At 43.1% G+C, this 21503-nt stretch overlaps 1 protein-coding gene across 1 annotated transcript in view; it reads right to left on the bottom strand.

Moving 5' to 3' along the window:
• Nucleotides 1-8740: 8740 nt before the first annotated feature.
• LOC121724652 (two pore calcium channel protein 2-like) overlaps nt 8741-21503 on the bottom strand; it is a 36194-nt gene continuing 23431 nt past the window's right edge. The window contains exon 26 of the mRNA XM_042111353.1: nt 8741-9010. Within this exon, the coding sequence (XP_041967287.1) occupies nt 8896-9010 (115 nt within the window). The 3' untranslated portion in view covers nt 8741-8895. The remainder of the gene's footprint in view (nt 9011-21503) is intronic.

Here is a 21503-nt window from a genome sequence, read left to right as displayed (position 1 = left end):
TTTATAACAATACCAGTGGTATTAAATGGTTCCTAGAGTGTTGATGAATGTACATATTGTGAATGTGGATGATACAGTGTGATATTTGAATGCTAAAAGTTGCAATTGGTGAATAAACTCTTTTGAGAGGTGGATAAAGTCTATATCTGAAATTTTTGAGGTGGATAAACTGTGTTTACTTGCGTTTAGCTACATCCCTGGTCATATTCACATGTCTCATGACCACTCGTGTCATGAGGTGCCATGTGAAAGCAAGTGAATATTTAAGCATCGCTGACTGGACAAAATATAGTAAAGAGCACAGTAGGTCCAAGTCCAAAATGGCTTCAGGTTTTCATGTTGACCACACATTGGCATATCTGAGTCTTCCTCAGTAAATTAGGATGGACTAGTGTTTAGACTAGTCATTGATTGTATTCGTTGTATCCATAATATCCTGAGTCAGGTTACAATGCTCTTATGCAAAGTGTGTCCTTTTCTACTTTTTTTAAAATAGCTTAAGGTTGGTCCAGACCAACCTTATGACCACATGACTAACAGAAGCTATACGTAGCTAAGAGCATTTCATGTCATAACCTTAAGGTAGGGCTTAGGGTATAGCTTATGAATTACGTAGCATTAGGGTTTTGGGAAACAAGGCCACAAAAGAAAAGACTGACCACACTTACTGTCAAATCCACCAGGCGCGACCAGTTCACTTCAGACAGTGAGCTCATGTTTAATTGAAACATCAATCCCATGGAGGTTATTTGAAGAAACAAAGGATGATGCATGTGTTGACCTGGCTGGGGAAAAGAAAAAAGAGAGAAAATGGAGGACAACAATGCAATATGTAAAAAGTGTGATGTTCAAACAAAAGGTGTCCTTGATCTGATAGAGCCGTGTTGTTTTGAACCAACACGTCACTCTCTAGCAACTGCCCAGCATAGATTGCAGTGACAGATAGGTGGCGGTGAGTTATTTATTGTTGTTGGGTGGTATTTATCTGCTTTGTGTCTGCAGGGGTAGGGCTTCCTCTGTGGCCCTGGGGCTAATGGCTATCCTGTGAGGGCCAACTTTAGTAGCAGCCTGTCTGAAGGCGTCATGGCTTCCTCCGCTCTGGTCTGCCCTCTCCTCTCCCCTAAGGACGAGTGGGACACGTGTGCGCTATACAGGATCTGTGACCTGTGACCACGCAGCTCAAAAAGTGCTGTGCGATTCAGCATTTTTATGACATTTGCCAAATTGTAAGCGGGGTTTTGCTCACCAGTTATGGGCAAATGGAAACATGTTACATGCAACCAAACCAAGGTCAGAATTCTATTGTTTACTTAATGATATAAAAATTGAAACAGAATGAAATTCTGCAATGTGGTGGTATGCAGCTGTAAATTCTTGGTCAACATTTGTGTGGCAAGGCATGTAATACGTAGATCATAGAGAGTTGAAAGGAATGCAATAAAAAGCTTGAGGAGTGTTCTTGAGATATCACATTCATGAAACCAGGACAGACATATAGTCACAGTGACCTTGAACATTGGCCAATTAGTTCATCTTAGAGTCGAAGTTAACATTTGTGCTAAATTTGAAATATGTGCCTCAAGGCATTCTTAAGATATAGCATTCACACTGTGACCTTTGCCCTCCACAATCCAATCAGCTCATCCTTGAGTCCAATTGAACATTTATACTGAATTTGAAGCATGTGTTCTTGAGATGTCGTATTCACGAGATCGGGACTGACGGAGGGACCACCCGAAAACATAATTCCTCTGGCCACAGCTATCGCCAGTGCTGGGGCATAAAAACAAGTAAGTTGCATGATTTAAATGGGGACAGTTTAACATATTTCAATGGCAGATACTGTATTGCATAAGTGACTGAAGCCATTCTTCACAGGCAAGAAATTAAGTCTGATCTGAACAGGAAAGGATAAGAAAACCCAACATGTAGGGTAAGATTGTAAAACTGCCCTGAAACCTGTTTAGCAATTACTATCTCTACAGGTTAAAGTATTGAAAATATTTACTATACAAATGAGTTTCAGTTCTGAGGAGGCTTATCTCAAAGTTTAGTTCTTGCCGGAAGTAAGACTTCATGGAAAACCTGGCTATATTTTACAGTAATAAAACATTGAACATGAGATTGTACATGAAATTTATAATAAACCATTCTCATTACCATTACCATCGTCATTCAGACTGATTTCCTTAAATACATGTAACAACTTTTCCTTTGACACTTTGTTGCAGAAGTTTATGTTTTGCTTCTTAATCACAGATAACAATGTGTATGCATGTGCTTCGTGTGTGTGTGTGCGCGTGTGTGTGTGTGTGTGTGTGTGTGAAGAAGTAGTTGAGTCCTACACGCACAGCCACTCTCAATAAGTGACCATCTCTCATTTGAACCATCACAAACTTCTGAATTAACTAATAATGGGAACAGAAATGGGGGCACGTATGACAAAGTACATTATGAAAGTTTTTTTTTCATTATTTACCCCTCCTGTTGTGCACTCCTTCTCTGTAGCTAATGGTGTAGCAGACCGGCCTCTTTCCCTTTGTGCAGATGCAGCCATCGATTGGGCCCTGCACAAACCTTGATGCCTCAAACAATACCAAAACCGACAGATATTAGTGAACAATGATGATCTGTTGGTGGCAAGGCCCAGGCTCCAAATAAAAGCTGTCAACATGATTAGAAGTGGGTTTTTTGTGAGACAATGCTGAGCGTTTGCAAACGCATCCCAGAGTGAGCTCAGAGAGGGGCGACCATCTCCCCCCTGCTGTGGCGGCTTCAAACCACACCATTTAGGCGAAGAATCAGGCCTTCCCAGGCCAACGGTGATGCCGTGAATGCAGCCCTATCAGCACATTGTCAGAGGTTGCTTGTTCAACAGATGACAATTCTCATTTTAGTTCCCTCTACTCAAGACAAGGTCCAATATGAGCATTTGTGAAGCATTTGTTCCAGGGCTTGGCTAATACAGAGAGAGACTCACAATGCAAGCATATTTCTTTTTTGTTGTAGGTATTTCTCTTTTTTCAAAACTCTGGTTCTTTGATGCCTGAAAAAGAGATTTATCTTACAACATAAAAATCATGAGACCTCTGCCCTAAATGTATGAATAATGTAGTAAGGTTTACCATATCACTTAATCATTTACATGAAAATGTGTAAATTATTCATTATGACCATATTTTATTAAAGCCTTTGGCTTTTAAAATGAATTACAAATGACCATCAGTTCCCCTTCAGACTCTGGTGCTCAATATATGTGTTTAGGGAAGGCCCACTCCAAAAACAGACATGAAACATGTCTCACCTCAAGCTAATCTCACATCTTGAAGCAATCTCCCCGCCATCTAAATAATGTGGCATGCGCATTGCACGTGCAGCTGTTTGATTGAAGCCAGTCTTTTTAATTGTCCGGGTGGTTATAACATCCCATAATGATTATGTATTCTTCCCCACATCCATAGCTACCACTGCAACCCCTTTTTCTACCCCCCACCCTCTCCACGCACTCACACAGTGACACACACACACTCACACAGTGACACACACACACACACACACACACATGCCCCGTCTCCCATCTGTTGCTGCAGCAGCGGACTCCTCTGTTTTCCTGCCCGCTGTGGCTGGGGCTCAGCAGGCTTTCAGCAGAACTAGCCTAGCCTGCCTTTGTTCACCGACTGTACCGAATCCTGGACATTTTGTTCTGCCCAAAACAAGGCCCATGTAATTCACAGTGAGGCCATGACGATGGGTAGGCCGGGAGGAGGATTCCCCTTTGTCCCTGGTTGTGGCACATGTGTGCCTGTGCTTGACTGTAGAGGCACTCAAACCTTTTGCTCTTGACATTTAGAGAGCATCTTTGTTTTCTACAATTGCTGTACTAATTGTAATGGGCTTCCACACCCAAAGCAGTCAAAAGTCTTCAAGATATAAGGAGCCCTGTCAAAGCAGATGACACCACTTTAGCTCAAGTTGCCAAATGAAAGTAAGAAAAAAAATTGGATTTGGATTGAGTAATAGTTAAGAGCAGTATATGACAGAAACAGACAAACCCTTCAATTGTGTAATATAGTTTAAGTTGGATTTTTAGGAAAAACACAATGCAGAGGGGTCAAACTAGAAAAGAGCAAAAATGAGGACACTTGTTGGATCCAATTGTGAACACTAGATTACACCTGAAGCCACTGGACTGACCCAAATTGATTAGTCCAACTGGCTGAAGGGAGGGTGGGGGGAAGGGGTCAGTTGTGTCTGCGTATGACAATGGTCTGCTTAATTGTATGTAAGACCCCTGTTGACAATAAGGGAACAATATGGTACAGTCTTTTCCACAGTGAAACCACTCAAGCAAAAGCAATAGGTTTGAATGCAGTGCTGCACACACCAAACTTCTTATAAATCAGACTTTTCCACATTGTTTTACAACGTGTGTGTCTGACCTTGTCTTATAAACAACTAGGCTGATGAAGGGATAATGAGGGGAAGCCCCTGACATATACAAGTTTGGAGTTTTATACCCCAAGAGCTCACCAGTGCCTTATGGAATCCATCCCTTCACATAAAACTTTCCCCGGTTATTTCATACCCAGCTATGTCTCTGGAGGTGTTCATGACATATGGCAAGCTTTAGAGCATTCCCACTTGAGAGAGATAGTTCAGATATCTTCATTTTCCTTGCGGCATATGTGCTGTAAATCTAATTGAGGTATTTTGCTCAGAGGTTCTGCCTGCATTATTGAGGTTCTGCTTTGGTGTAAATCTTCTGTATTGAGCAGCAATACATACCTGGGAACCTTCACTTTAAGCTCTCTGAAGTGATATGTTCAGTTCAATTTGACCTGAGTGTGTAAAATAATATGTTTGGTTGATCACAATTGTATGATGAGATTCCTAAGATGGCTAACCATCTAGTTTAGTCAAAACTTGTTTTGCTGTTGTGAAAGAAATGTCTAAGAATTAATATTTTATGTCATATTAGTGTTTTACCTTGTGTTTACATGAAACAATCTAGACATACAAGAATGTCCAGAAGATCACTGGGCCTATTTCATGATCTAACAACATCTATGTAAGGTTCTGGGTTGATGACAATATCATTATCTAACCATGTGGACTGCATGCAGCACAGTAGCAAAAACCCATAACCCATTAAGTAGTTATGGATGTATCACTCACATTACCATTTCTCCCCCTGTTGCACTTGAGACAAGCCCTTTAAAAGACCAAAAAGACTGTAATTAGTTCTTAGACAAAGGACACACAAATGTGCATCTATGAACAGATTGGCCATCATGAATGCCCACTGTCCAGAGGAACACACAGTTTGACAATGGGAAAGGTTTGTTTTTGTCTGGCCCACTCATTACAGAGCAGCATGTGCATGCGTGTGTGTGTGTGCCCATGTGTCTGTATCCCTTGACGCGTATGAATCAGGCAGTGTGTATGACCACGTCTCTCTCTCTCTCTGTCTCTCTCTCTCTCTCCGTCCTGTGACCCTGTTAGCTACCACCAAGCCAGTGTGGAACCCCATCCCAGAGTGAAAGGCAGTGGGGGGTGTCAGGCGGGCAGCAGAAGAGAAAGATGGCTGTGTGTGTGTGTGTGTGTGTGTGTGTGTGTGTGTGTGTGTGTGTGTGTGTGTGTGTATGTGTGTGTGTGTGTATGTGTGTGTGTGTGTGTGTATGTGTGTGTGTGTGTGTGTCTGTGCGAGCGAGGTGGGGGTGTCAGCAGGGGGGAAGCAACAACGGGCGCCTTGTGCCCGACGCGTGGCAGCCAGTATGGGGCCCCTGGCCAAAATGATCAGAGGTGCTTAGGGCCTGGGCGGGGTCAGTGATCCAGCAGGTGCTTCCTTTGTCTTAGGGCCTGGCCTGTGCCCAAAGACAATGGGAGCAGGCTGATGAACCCCCGTGAGCAGGCACACAAGAGCAACCTGTTGATGGCGACCGCAAGAGGGTCAAGTCTGTGGTCTTCGCAGCCGTCTGGACAGCAAATGGTGGCCTGTACCACCCCCCCCCCCTCCCCCACCCCCCACCCCTAACACACACACAGACACACACACACACACACACACACACACACACACACACACACACACACACACTTCCCCCGCCTCTGCCACTGCCACTCCCGCCAATTTTGCTCTGAGACAGTCGAGCTGCCCTGGATTTCACACATGAAGCGGTCTGCAGCTCCACACTTTCTGCAGCTGTCCATCCGTTGCCGTCATATGACAGACATGACCATTCATTTGCATATTGGCTTTCTCCGCGGCCCATCAGGCTCCTGCCTGCGCTCGTCCAGCTCGTCTCTTTTAGAGCCCCCCCCCCCCTCCTCAGCGCTGAATTAACTTGGCGGAGGGTCAGAGGATGGCCGAAACGGAGACATCTGGCACCGAATACTGTGAGCGGCACAGTTTGTAACTTCTTCAAGCATCTGTTTAAGTCAAGCTTGGAAAAAGGAAAACAGCCTAAAACTGTTCCTCTGCCCTCATATGTCAGCCACAAGCACTGCCAAAATCACAAATTGAGAAAAATTAGATTGTTTTGTTTGAGCTTCACTCAGATGTTACTGAGCTGTGCCCAAATCAGTTCTACTCCCATATTGCAATTGAAATCATATAGTTGTCACTAGGACCTGTAGGAAAGATATGTTTTCTGTTCTATAAGCACTCATCCATCAGTCCTAATTAAAGTGGACAGACGCAGGGCCCAGGGCCCACTGGCTGGACATGCGCTCCCCTCTGAGTCTTTATCTGAGAAGTAGCGCCTCCCGACGGCAGACACCGGTACTGCCACAGCCCTTTCCCGCCGACAGCGCCAGCCACTAACAATCAGTGATGCTGCCATCAACAATGGGCGCACATCAAAGAACGCGGAAAAGGGATGCAATTACTGAGCGCAGGAAACAATCCATGCAGACGCCGCGTCCTGAGAGCTCCTCCAGGATAATGATGGGAACATGCTTCCCTAGCTCATTTACATGGCCAGTGAAAAAGAATGAATGTGGATCTTTCCCCCCCCATTAAAGTGTAAGAATCTGTGGTGAATGCCGTTTTGTCCGATCCTATCCCACTGATCCCCTGTCCATCTAAAGAGAGCTTCTCCATGGTTTCACCTCCAAGGTTTGAGAGTGTGTTTTTTTCATGAGAGGGATCATTCCCAATCTTAGAAGTCAATGGAGGCTGTGGTGCAGAGGACAAACATAGCACACTGGAGGTGGGTTTTTTTTCCCCTGTGTGAATATGTAAAACTTCCTTGCTTCCTTTGATAGAGCCTGAATTTGAGCCGCTTCTCAGAGGAGACAAAAGCGACTAGAAAAAACACACACACACACAACAAACAGCAGACTCGGCAGCAGTTTTTTTTTTTACTCCTCCAAAAGAACACAGACTTAAGATTCCCCAAATAATCAAGTTGCTCTAATCCAAAGGGACAGGCAATCAGCATACTATAGTTGGCAGACACAATGTGCGGTAATTACTTATTCACAAAATGCAAGCATCTAAATGTATGTGAAAAAATCAGGGGGGCGGAGTGGGCAAAAGCTTTAAAACATTAAACAGCCTTAGATAGACTCAGCTAAGGTTTATTTGCAAAGAGAACTAGGGTCTGTGCTGTTAGCCTGAAAGGATAAGAGTAAGGGAGAATAGTGGCTTTAGATACCTACACCATTAAGGACTGTCGACACATGTAGTGATACACGCAAGAGGTCAGCTTTCACAATGGCAAGTTCCTGCGCATATTCTCCACATTCAGCTCTCAGCCATTCCAGTGCTTCTTGTGCTCCTTAGCAAACTCTTTGACCGGTTCACAGGAACAGTCTCCCAGTGTGGCGAAGAAGCACAACAGTGGCTAAATGACTTCCTGTATACCTCGTGCTGTTGTGATTAACAGTGGAAAACAACCCGTCATAAATACAATGTGCCTTTGTAAATGAAGGCAGCCTTAAACCAAGGCAGAACATCACGGCTCTATTTCCTGAAATACCACTCCCTGTATACCACTGAGAGAATAGCACTGTGCCTTTCTCAACCCCTGTGTGTCTGTATGACAAGAGTTACTTCTGTGTAATCTCAGGGCGCACAGTAATTTAATCACTGTGTTGAGCATAACTGCGCTATAACTAAGCGCATAACCAAGTGCTTAGTCATTCCCTAATGGCCCTGCACGGAAGCAAGGCATTATCTCCCTCTGTGTTTTGCCGGGGACTCTTCGTAGAGTTGTTCTTTGTGGGGGACAAAGAGTTATGTGACTAGCTGCTGAGTCTTATCAGTGAGGCGAAAGGCTCAAGTAGAGGTGACACTGATAGCCCTTCTAGGATCACTGGTTTGGGCTGATGAAGCTGCGAGTTCAGTATGTTAGATAATCCAGCACAGAATCAACACAGCTCTCATGCCTGCATACATAATGAGTGGAGAGAAGCATGGCATGAATGAGAAGCACTTTTAGCTTTGCTGTATCTGCTGAGTGAAAGCCTCAACCGCAACCGAGAGAACAGCCTCTTAAATATTAACCCTATTGTTGTGTACGTGTGCATGTTTTCCTGTAAGTGCTTGTGTATGTGTGTGGATGGGATGGGATGGGGGGGGTTGGTTCACAGGGTTTGCAACTTCAGTAAGGAACTACACTTTTTCCACGTGTGCCCTCTGTCTGCCCCTCTCTTGAATTGTGCTGCCCAACCCCCCCAGCCCCCAGTTCCAGTCCTTAATCAGGAATGCCAAACACTTCCCTGCTCTGTGTCACTGATACCTGCTGCCCCAGGGGATCATTACTGGATTCGCGGCAGGTCTGAGGGCCGCGGCACGGCCAGCAGATGGACAAGCACCGCGGACCCGGCCGCCGCTCCCTCTCCATTCTTCACACTTCAGCAGCGCTGAGCAGACACAACAGCCAGCCCCGGTCACGGCTGTTTACGTATCCTCCTTTTAATGAGCAGCTCTGCGGCCCAGCACCCACAGAAAAAAGGAGCCTGTCCAGGGCTGTCCGGTCCCCAGGTCGGCCTCCTGAAAGAGCAACTGAGAGAAAGGCGAGACGGTGAATGAGAGTATTCTCACGCCTCCCCCCCCCCCCTCCACCACCACCACCACCAGTCATTCCGGCGCTGCATGAACCCTGACCCTGACGCCTCCAGACCACACAGTCACCTCCCCATAGCCCCCGTCGTGGGCCGGCCCCTGATAACACCTTTTGATTTACACTGGGTCACCCACAGTCAGCAAATGCGAGGCTTTGAAGTAGAGATAGCTAAACTATTCAGTCACTCAACAACTGATTAGCTCACTCGAATGGCAAGGTTCCACTGGCACCAGATAGAGTGGCAGCGCCTCTGTCAGCCCCGTGCGTTTCGCTGCTGTGGCCATTAATGTGAGGCTCAGAAGGTGTCACATGACTGGAAAGCCTCAATGAATTGCCCCGGCATACTTGGCATGCACAGAGATATAGCGTTGGCCAAAATGTGCTAAGAGATTTCTGGTAATTAGTAGTCATAATGTTTGTATGAATTAGTCATATAAACACTGTCCCACTGGCAAGTATGAGGATATTACCAGTGAATTGAATTATTATTAATTATTGTGTGCAAGTATGATTTGTAGTCTCCACACAACAACAGATTCATAGTTTCAAGTCCACCAATAAATAAGCCTTAAAGCTACAAAATGCAATGTTTTCAGACAATGCAAAGCAGCACTTTTGGTATCTCTGAAAAGTGTTGTGTTACCTTTAAAACAGTGACAACCCATCGACATCACTGTCTTGGACTTTGTGTGAGCTGTTGTGTGAGTTTTTTAACAGCCTCTGATGAGCCCTGGTATGCGTTGCGGAGAGGAAGTAGAACCTGCTTTACAGGCAGCTCCTGACAGGAGTCTGTTGTGACTTTTTGGTGGTCCCATTAGGGGCCCATTAGTTTAAAATGGGGATTTTTAAGGGCCTTGCCATTCTGGGTGACTCCAAACACACCACCCTTTAACTCGCTACAATCACTCACTTGCCGGAAAGTCATTACTCATGGGTGTGGAAACACATGCTTTCATTCTGGGAGGCTTTTGCACATTCCTGCTTTTGCTTATCTGAGACGTTTCAAAGTTAGTTAGCTTTTAAAACTTGGTTTCATTCAGGTAGGTGTTGCTTCACATGGAATGTATTTCAAAGCAGCAGGCAGATTTAAGCCTTCGCTATAACTGACTACCGGTATTTTGTCAAATGCAATATAACATTTGCACAAAGACTGAAATAAATGTAGTAATATGATCAAGACATAAAACATGTCTGAAAGGCCTGGTTGTAAAGTACAAAGCTTACTTCCACATGGCATTCCAGTACCTGTGGTACAGGCTCTGCCATCTCTGAGTTCCTGAGTTTCCCAGAGAAGGCTTCAGCCATACAGCAACTCTCCCTTATCTACAGCCATTTGTAGCAACCATTAACATTGAAGAGGCTCGTAATCTGTGCTATAGGGAGGATTGCCTTTCAAAGGCACAGGGCATTCCTGAGGTCTCCTCCTTTTCCCTCAGTGTAGCCAGCTTTCATATGACATCTGTCCTGTAGTGCATTTCTGTGTGTGTGTGTGTGTGTGTGTGTGTGTGAGTGTGTGTGTGTGTGTGTGAGCATAAAATGTGAATGGCGAATACCTGCTTAAGTGCCACTATCCTGGTACATGTGGTGATTCATTCATAGTTTTTTTCATTGTTCTTTTAAGCACATTGACCACGACATTAGCGGGTGCAGTGTTTATGTCTACATCATGGTGGTATCAGATTTGGCTAACCTGGAACTCTCTAGCTTTGGTGTTGTTTTGATATTCAAATTACTAGCTGGGATACTCACAATAAAATGTTAGCTTGCAATTCAAATTTTGAAGGAAGATGCTTTTTCTACAACTGCTTTTACTGCAAACTTCTTCCAGAATAGAGCTGCAGCTAATGACACCAATTTATCTGACAGATGAGTTGGATACAGATGCACTTAGGAAGTTCATTAGTGAAGGGCACAGAGGCTACTGGTCAAAGTCATTGACACCTCACAAGCAGAAATGTGTTTAAATAGTAATTACAGAAGTTTTATATTAAACCACTAAGCTAACTATAGCTGACCGTAGCAGGCTGTATTTTGGTGCTTTGTGATGTCTGTTACCTTGACACCACCCATCCATTTCCTCTGTTCAGTCCAGCTTTTAGGGCCTCTGTCTGACCCTAGATGGAGACGACGTCTGCATTATTCTGGATCTGATTTAGTGTTCTTTCCAACTCTGTTAGCATCCCCATTCCACCAACACATATGGTCAACAACTTTCTTAGGAGAAGTGAATGTGCAGTTTTTGGGTGAGGTCCTGTCCCTCCCTCTTTGAACACACCTTTTCAGTGGTTTTTCAGTGGTTACAAACCCAACGCATCAAGGGAATCATAGGTTTTTATAGCATTAGCATTAGATTCATTTTGAATGTGATAGATAAATTGATGATCAATTAGCCAAAATGGTACATTGCTATCATAAGAAGTTTCTTGAAGTACCTAGTACAAGTACTTCTTACAGGAAAGTAGCACAAGTACCTAGTACTGTACTGTGTATACTTTCCCTAAAAACAGAGATCATTGCAAAAAGAAATAACATTTCTAGAATTTGATAAGATCTTAATCCTATTAGGAGAAGGGCAGACTGCATCAATAGCTGCTCAATATGTTGCAGCCTGCAACAGACTGAAGAGACACTGAGTCAGACATAATACCATAATATACTGAATTAGTGCTTGAATCTTCCAGTTGTGTGTTTTTCATTCTTTCCTCATTATTACATTTCTTTCTCTCAGAAGTGACTCTTGGGATTCTCAGTTCATCATTGTTTTTTAGTGATCACAGTTGCTAAATAAGCAACTGGCAAGTCAGTAAATAGTTGTTAATTAAGAAATGTAGTAATTTTGCAATTCATTGCAATCCATTGAGCTAATACTGGAGAGTCTACTAATACTGGAGAGTCTGACATGACATAATTGTATGAAAAAATATGACAAAGACAAAAACTGTATGTAATCCTATTATAATAGTATGATCTCCCCCCTCCCTGTCTAGCTTTGGACTGAAATCTGGCATCCCTATGTATGCAGCCAAACGGTTCAATATTTAGCAGAAAAAAACTAGGGAAAATAACTTATGAATGGGTTCAAAAGAAGATTATTGTCGTCCATTCATTGCATTTAATCAAACACAGAGAATGCAATCTGTTAAATCCTCTAGTTCCCCAGCCTTATTTTAGAGTAACAGTTGAATCACTTCTGCATTCCAGATAGTAATGGGATTCCCTGGCCTCCAATGATGGAAATACATAAACCTGTAAACGTGAATGGGATGTATGTACTGCACTGTGTATATAATATTGTACACTTTTACAGGTGTGTATAGTCCCATCATTGGAGGCTTTAATTGGCAGCTATATTCAGTTATCTCAAGAACACATTGATTGATTTCCAATTTCCCCCTATACATGAGGAGGAGTTTTTACACAGGGCAGCTTCTTCCACATATGCACATACCTTTGGAATGATGGCGCTACACCAACCAACATATTTATCATGCATTAAAAACACCTGCACACCTGCAAACATAATAAAATGACATGAATCAAACAACAAAATATCGAGTTGGCAAATTATCATCAAATTATCTGACATGTATGTGTTCATATGTTTGAGCACTGTCATCCATGGTCATCCGTGGCCTCACCACATAAAACTACTCTTTGACAGGAGAGATGAATGGGCCTCTGTGTTGGTCCCAAGCACCCAGCAGGAGTCTAGCACACAGCCTGTTCCTGTGCCATAGCTTTTGAACCCTGAAAGTCCAATCCCTTACCACCCAACCCTGAACCTCCCTATATCCCATGATGACTGATGACTTTAACCTCCCGCCATGTATGCTACCCTGACTGTGGAGATGCTGTGGAGAACATCTGAAATTCATTTCATTCTGCAATCACAGACACTCGGAAAAGTCTCTGTGATGAAACTGCATATGTAGTAATATGTAATACTATACACCTACTATGCTAGCTAGCTTAATTTGCTACCAATATGATCTCATCTCATCATTACTTCACCAGCCTTAGTCAATGTTTCTGTCTTTACTATTATTTTATATACATAGTCCTGTTTACTCAGAGGCAAAGGCACCAAGCATTCCATCAGTCAGTGTAGATCTTAAGTTCAACAAACAACTTACAAAAATGTCTTCACTCCAAACTAATTCTGCAACTCAGGAGGATTAATTTGCAACAATATTTCAGATGTAACCCAAAAACAAATGAAAGTGTGATGGGGAAATTCATTTGCAATAAAATGCAGTTCATTTTATTGTCAATTCAAATGGCTTTACTTGAGATTACTTGGGGAAAAAACTTTTGCTTTTACTTTCTTTGTAACATGTTTACTTCATAATGGCGTGATCTTATTCTGTAACTGATTTACTTTGTCAATCTAAATATGCACTCCGTTTTCCAAACATCATAGCATGCCTGCTGCTGTCACCTGCATGTCTGACAGTCTGACTGAGACTGACATAGGCTGGTAGGGAAAAGTATATAGGGCCTAATAGGCTACTCGAGAAAAGTTGCATGTTGTACCCGAGTACTAGTTGCATGCTGTACCCGAATATATGGTAACTTTCTAAAGATATATCTAAGTTATCCATTTTTGCAAAATAGTCTGTGCCATGGTAGAGACAGCTTGGAAGCTTGGCAGATAAGGGCTATCGTAGGTTGTAGCCTACAAGTCAGTAAATAGTTGTTAATTAAGAACTCGGATCACTCTGCATGTTATCAATTTTCTTAGCACGGCTACCAGACGATGTTCAGTGTTTCAGCCTGTTGCTTAATGTCAAGTGTTTGTCACTCAACTGAAGTCCTATGTGTCCATTTCTTCTGCTGTCTATGATCTCACCCCCCCCCCCCTAACATTTCACCAGTAGCTAAACTGAAACTACCCCTTATCCAAAGAGTGTCATCACTCAAGGGCGATCTCCACTATAGGCTTCCCAGGACCACGACCAGCTACCAAGCTAAACCTGCTAAAAAGCACTCAAAGTCAACCATTCTCATTGGTGAACTAGTGAAATGCAAGATTAGAGAGGGGTGGGCACAATTAGATTGAGGAGGAGCAATTATCCTACATTTATCATATTTAAAGACTTTGGGGGGTTTACGTTACGTTAAAATTACCTTAACGGTTACACTTTACTTGACAGTATCGACATAAGAGTGACATGACACTGTCATGAACGTGTCATACACAAGTCATAAATGTTTATGACATAACGCTTCTGTCAGTGACATTCGGTTTTTGTCATAACAAGTTAGGGTTAAGATTAGGGTTAGGTTTAGGGTTAGGGTTAGGGTTCATGTGTCATGACAGTGTCATGTGTTCATGACAGTGTCATGTCACTCTTATGTCGATACTGTCAAGTAAAGTGTTACCGAATTAACTAAAGTCTACCAGCCCACCTAGCTAGGATTGTTGTGTGTAGCAATGTGGACTTGCTGCCCATAACATGTAATACTATGTAAAACTATATTCATCATTCAGCCAAACAAAATTGCTAATCTATCCAAACATGTTGGATCAGTCTGACACACAGGAGTTTTTGAGATGCCATTTTTACACTGCATCTTTAATCAGATTGTTACTGATTGGTTACTGATTGGATCACACATGTTGTTTGAGGCTAATCTCAGAAAAAAAAAAATTGTACAGGATTAAAGAACTGTCCGCCTCATCATTTTAATACATCTGTCTTATCACAATGTGCATGGATTTTGAGACTTTCCCACTCACATAAAATTATATCACAAATATATCATAATTCTGGGACGAAGGTTGGTAGGCTACAACTCAAGGGTACAACAATAATACAATGAATAGCAAACTGACAAGAAATAAGATATATTCAGGATCACTCTAGTTTTGCTTGTGGATTACAACTGGAGTCTTGAATCCAATGTCGCCAGTTCATAAAGATGAGTCATCTGTTTCACTGGTACTATTCTCACTGTAGTGTATATTTTTGCATAAATAAGCGGGTTATGGCGAGCGTGCCACATTGAAACTCGAAGATTTAAAAATATCTCAATTTGACAACCGTTTAATATTTATTGGTAATAGACCAGTCAATACTCACTGAACTTCCTTTACAAGTGTCCAGTACCTTAGCAATCATCTCAGAGTGTCAGGGGGTTCATTGGGGTTATCGAGTTGGCATCAGGGGGTTCATTGGGGTTATCGAGTTGGCATCCTTTACAAATGATTCACTGTTAGGCTCTAAAACCTCAGAAGGCTCAGTAATCTGGCTTCCCATACACATATGTCCCCAGATGCCACATCCATTATGACCTCACAGGACCCAACTCTCACCTCAAAGCAACAGCAATTGGCATCTTTTCAGATGTGTTGTTATAGGCTACTGGGTTTGGGATCATCTTCAAGTTCTTTTTGATGGTATATGGGCATGTCTCCACTGTCCAGGCAATGCATTAGGTCTGAATTTTGGGGCCGAAAACCCCATGAAAATGTAAGAAAAGTTTTCTCTTAGCATGACATGCCAAAAGACACCACATACTGTATAATGATAGCAACTGCATAGCCAAAAGACACCACATACCGTATAATGATAGCAACTACATAGCCAAAAGACACCACATACTGTATAATGATAGCAAGTGCCAACTGGGAAGTTTAAAACTAACTTCTTACTGCTGCTTTAGCGCCACTGATATTTATTTTACTTCAGTTCTGACACAACATGAATTCCTCATGCTTCCTCTCCTCTCATCCCATATTACTGTATGTGTGTGTCATTTCCATGGAACATATTGTGCTGCAAGTTCACATGCAAAAGCACAGCCACCCTAAGCACTGAACAGCCCAGTCTGGTCGAGTGACATCAGCGCACGACTGTAAGGAGGATGAGGCCACCAGACAAAACAGACAGATTAGGGGCAGCACTGAGCAGAGAAGAGAGGGAGAGAGGGAGAGAGTCAGAGAGAAAGAGAGAGAGAGAGAGAGAGAGAGGGGAAGAGAGAGAGTGAATGGTTGGGGGAAAGAAGAGTGGGGTACTGGGCGAGAGGGGTGCTAAGCTGTAAACCCAATTCATCCCAAATTCACCCTTTCTGTCCCATTTACAATGACAGCTTTGTCAAAGAGAACCAAAAGCAGGAGGGAAAAGAGTGTGTGTCCCCTGGCCTGGCTTGTGAAGTGTGCCTCACCACCCTTCCACACCTCCCTCTCACTCGCTTTCTCATTCTACCCTCCACTCATTCTTCTGGCGCTCTGACAGTCGGAAAACAAGCCACAGGAGCAGCTGTTCAGCGAAACGCTTCTCTCCACCAAACTTTCCCGACCGGAGCCTCTCTGTTTCTTGGAGGTTTTTTTTTTCCTGAGAAGTGCTTAAGCCTATCAGGGCCAGATAAAGAGAGGGAATTTTTAATATGCACTCTTCTGGGGAACACTTGTCTTTTGCATAATAATACTTTTCTCTGCCTATGTGCCAAAAAGATGTAGTGTAGAAAATATGCTATATACTGTTCTGGTATATACTTTTCATACAAATTCACATGAAACTCCACACTGAAGATCCACTGGCCACATTTTACCTATGTATACTATAGTCTACTACATGATTCAACTATATGTAAAACATCTCTTCTTGGATAATTAGCATTTTGTTTGCATTCAAAAGTATGCTGGTGAAACATACAATTATTTTAAATAAAATGATTTTTTCCTCTTCTTCTAAATCCCCCCTGACACAGCGACACACACATACTTCTACCATTAATATGCAGTTTTAGTTTGTCATAAGCATTATAATAGAGGCCTACCAATCAGTACCCATAATCCCCAGACCACTGGACCACACACCATGGACTCAACATACATCATTGTCTGGGTCAAATTAGCCAGTCCAGACAATACCTTAGGACAAAAATGTAAAATCATTGCACAGAAACACAGGCCACAAAGTCTCCAGCCACCCCTCCCTCAGGTGCACCACTGCCTTGCTCTGTAATTTAGTATCATCAACACCCTCATCCATTTTCACATCAACTGTTACACACACTGAAACATATCATGGCTCATTTAAGTGCATCCAAAGACCAACAATGCAAACAGTATTTATTTATTTATTTGTACTTATTTTTTTGTGTGGAGTGTGTGTGTGTGTGTGTGTGGGGGGGGGGGGGGGGGGGGGCGGTTGGGTTATGTAATCCCAAAACACAACACTGAAGTTATTAAAAGCAATTAATAATCCTGAATTTTGACAACTGCATCTTAAGTCTAAGAAAGTCTCAGGGAAAACCTGTATACTCAGTATTCTGCCTAGTAACCTGACAATCTCTCTGTGGTGTTGATGGACACCAGAAATTTGGGGTCAAGCTTGAGAAGAGGCTTTTGGGGAGAAGCAGGAGGGAGAGAAGGGGGAAGGAACGAGGGGAGAGGAACGAGGGGAAAGAGTAGGAGTTGTGGGTGGGGGGATAGCTGGCGCCAGCGTCTGCCGATCCCCACATGCCTAGGGAAGATTTAGTGCCAAATCGGGGTTTGTTGGGGGGGAGGGCAGAGCATGAGCCCATTGGGGGCTGTGAATGCAGGGCCGTTCACGGCGCATTTCACGCCTGATTGATCAGAGGGTGCCAGGCCGGCCCCTCGCGACAGCTGCAAGGTCCGCTGGCCGGCCGGCACAAAGGCGGCACAGCACCGCACACAAGAATGGCTGACAGCCTGTTGTTAACAACGGGCAACTGTGTGAGGTATGTATATCAGGGCGCTAAATACTGGCAGTGTTAATCAAGCGGCAAAGAAATGCCTCCCTCCCTCCCTCCTTATCTTCCTCCCTCTGTTTCCTGCACAACTGTGCCGGGGCTTTCACCTCTCACAGCTTACTTCTTCACAGACAAACTCTCTCTGTCTTTATCGGAATTCCTGGTTTTTCTATAAACAAGGACCCAAAAGAGAGAAATTTCTGTCTAAGAAGATATGCCCAATCACAGCCACCCATGGTTGGCATTACTCTCTGTACCAGGAAGTAGCCATCGAAGGACATTTACTGCAGAGGCTTTTACAAGAGCAAACTTTACAAGTTCGCAGAAACCTGTGGCAAAACTTCTGTTCTGCATGTTTACGTGCATTTTTGCCATTTGGGCATCAGCTTATGGAGATGGCACTGAAAGAGTTGACGTGTGCAAATGCCACTCCACAAAACTTTGACCTTGACCTGCTCCTCTGTGGTAAACACGAGGCGTGCCAGAGGAATGTGTGGTTTGCTGAGTCTTTAGACGAAAGGGGAAATCAGCCACACAGCTTCTGTAGGCTTCAGGCCGGGCTCAGCTTCACATTCTCCTGTGAGCAGCACTGTCAGTGTGGAGCCGAGGGAGGGAGGGAGGGAGAGGGAGCTAGAGGGGCAGCAGGGTGAGTGCCAGCCAGCATCTACTCTACTCTACTCTACAGCACATGGTAGCCACCCAAACAATAATAACAGTTAACCATCTCAAATATTTTTGTTGGATGAAATATACTACAATACAAGTTTAATTTGCAGTTATGTTTTTGAAGATCATAGCAATTGGGATATGGAGTGTTTTCTCAATCCAAGATGCCATTCACTTGTTTCCTATGACCTCATATATATGAAAAAATGACTTCATATCACACCACACCATAAACCTGGGTTTCAAGTTTGATGATATACAGAACGACTGAATGACTGTGTTACAATTAAAGGAATGTGTTTACAGTATATCCAAACAAGCAAGTTCAGCATCCTAGAGATCTCTCTACATGACCAACACAACCAGTTTCATTCACACACTCTTTCAGTCCATTTACATTTTCGACATGTCGAGCAGATAACACTGATCTGGTATTTGTGCTTATCTTCATGCTCCATGGGGCCTCAGGAAGTCCGCTGTCTTTTTAGCCAAAACCAAATAGCACAATTGTGATTGAAATCAGTTCTCACACATTCCCTGCTCTGTTATGTGACTTTATCGTCCCTACATGCAGTGACCCGAAGGGAAAAAAACATTATCAAACATGATGCCACCACACTAGTAGGCTGTAGGTACAGGACTGTCTGACATATATTTCACAGTGTTTTCCACACATGATATGCCTTTACAGCATCCCATAGACAGGCCCCACATGATGTGCACTCAACAGCACCTTTATCTTCCCATTGGATGTAAACACTTGAATGCAAAAAAAAAAAAAAAACAGTGTTACAACAAATTAGTAGAGCTCGCCTCTGGAGTTATCTGCCATGACCCAGAAACTGTCCGGCCCAAGATTTGACCCCCTGACACCCCGTAACCTCTAATCCCCAAGGCTGTCAGGGAAAGTTCCAGAGACTGATTGAGGCTGATGGTCACTAGCTGAGAGGTGAAGTGGACCGCAACCAAATCGCCCCGAGACCTCTGCAGACTGTGGTCATGTTTGGCTCCGCTCCAAGAATAACCTGTGACCCTTGAGGCTTGAACAGTTATTCAGGCTGCATAGATTCAGTCAGCGTGCCGAAAATTTCCCACTGAAAGCTCAGTACGTTAGAAATAATCAAATTATTGTGTTAGTCCGACTTAAAGTCAGGACTTTTAAAAATCCTGTAAACATGTTAGTCCGACTAAAATCGTACTAAATCAAATATCTCATAGTCGGACCAATACACCCAGATAATGTGGTTGGTAGTCAAATTATTCCTGCATGTATAATTCAGTTGGACCCATAATGGCTTAGCACATGCACATGCTCCAAAAGTCTCTTCTCTGCCTTTGACCCAGAAGTAACAGAAGAAGCGTTGTCACCTGCCTTCAGATAACACCACAACCACAAGGGATAGCATGCATCTCATTTGTAAAGCAAATCAGGCATCACGTATGAAATGTACAAAGCTGTAAAGTTGTCCAATTCACATTGGCAATACTATGAGGACCGACTGACTGATGTAACTCAGGTTATCATTAGTATTACATGACTGTAAATGGGTCTTAGTTGTTAAAGTACGGCTCAAGGTTTACTTTAGCTATGTAAAATACATTTTCCTGCCTCATCATCAGCACCCAGCCTCACCTGAGTACTACCATCCAGCTTCACTTCCACATCCATAATCAATCATAATCTGCACCTGCTAACAGCTTATCATTCCCTCACCTGTTCTAGCACCACCTCTATACAAACTTGGACTTTGTATCACACATCAAATCAAGTTACATGAGGCAACCATTTTGTATATATATATTGTATATAACTGTTTTGAGACCTGTCTTTTGTTGCTGTTTCTCTGCAAGTAGGCTGTGCAAGTATTTTGTGCCTGGCTAAGACATTAAAACTTGGCGTGTCTGGTCATCCACTAAAACCTTTACAAGGTCAGGCATTGTTTTTGTTTGGTTTTTAAATTGTATAATTTTCTTCTTTTTGGCACAGTTTTGTTTAGGTTATGGCATATATCCAGTTTAATATTAGAAGAATATCACAAATGTTCACATTGCATTCAAATTCTATCAATCTCTTAGCCTGCTTTCAGTTTGGGTAGCCTACTCTCCATTGAAATGTTTCATAATGGGCATAAAGTTAAACTTTGCGTTAACTTAAAGGGACACCAGGCAACGTTTTCGTGTTAATTAATCATCTTCGTAAATCGGTATATGGTTAAATGACTCATTACGGGGTTCTCTCGCCCACCCCTACTGCCTGTAGGAAGAATATCCCACTTGCAAGTTCGGTGTATCCTACCCGCCGACCGAAGCAGGATCAGTTTACAGCACAGAGGCAGGCTAACGAAACGCTAGAGATTGTTGCAAATGTGTGTATAATGGCAGAGCCGGTGAAGCAGCAAAAACCCTTGACGGAAGACGCAAAGAAAAGGAAAAGAGCTTCAGACCGAGCGAGGGGGAGTTTCATAGAGAAAAAGCATCAGGCTTGCCTGGTGTCCCTTTAACTAAATCATTGGCCCAGCCTAACCAATCACATTTATCATCATTCACATTCCTCATGTTACTTCCTATTTTGTTAGGAAAAAAGTTCGCACACTCCTTGGTACTCTTTTGTTGAGTTTATTTTCTCATTTGGCACATGACGTTTCGACCTTGCGGTCTTCCTCAGATTCACTCAGTGAATAAACTCATCTCCTCTGCTGTTTACTTCCCTAATGCTGTTGTTGTGTTTTTTGACACATCTGCAATTTTTTTTCCCACACATGCATAATGCAGCCTTGCTGCGTACCTTAGTGAGGCAATCAAAGCTGTGTTGGTAATAAGAATGAAAACATGGATATCTGCAGCCTCTTTAACAATGTCTGACATGACTGGACTTGTTTGAGAAAGGTTCTGGAAAATGCACTTTTAAAACAAGGAGGAGGGGGAGCACTTTTGTTATTGTTCTTATGGTACCGTACACAGATTCAATAATTGTTTAGCTTTATTTCCAGAATGAAAACAACAATATGTGAAGTCTTAAGCATTGTGGCGATGGTATTGACACAT

Source organism: Alosa sapidissima, chromosome 11 (assembly GCF_018492685.1).
Source record: "Alosa sapidissima isolate fAloSap1 chromosome 11, fAloSap1.pri, whole genome shotgun sequence".
NCBI classification, from domain to species: Eukaryota; Metazoa; Chordata; class Actinopteri; order Clupeiformes; family Clupeidae; genus Alosa; species Alosa sapidissima.
Note: the sequence above shows the minus strand (reverse complement) of the source record. Positions and strands in the feature narration are given on the sequence as shown.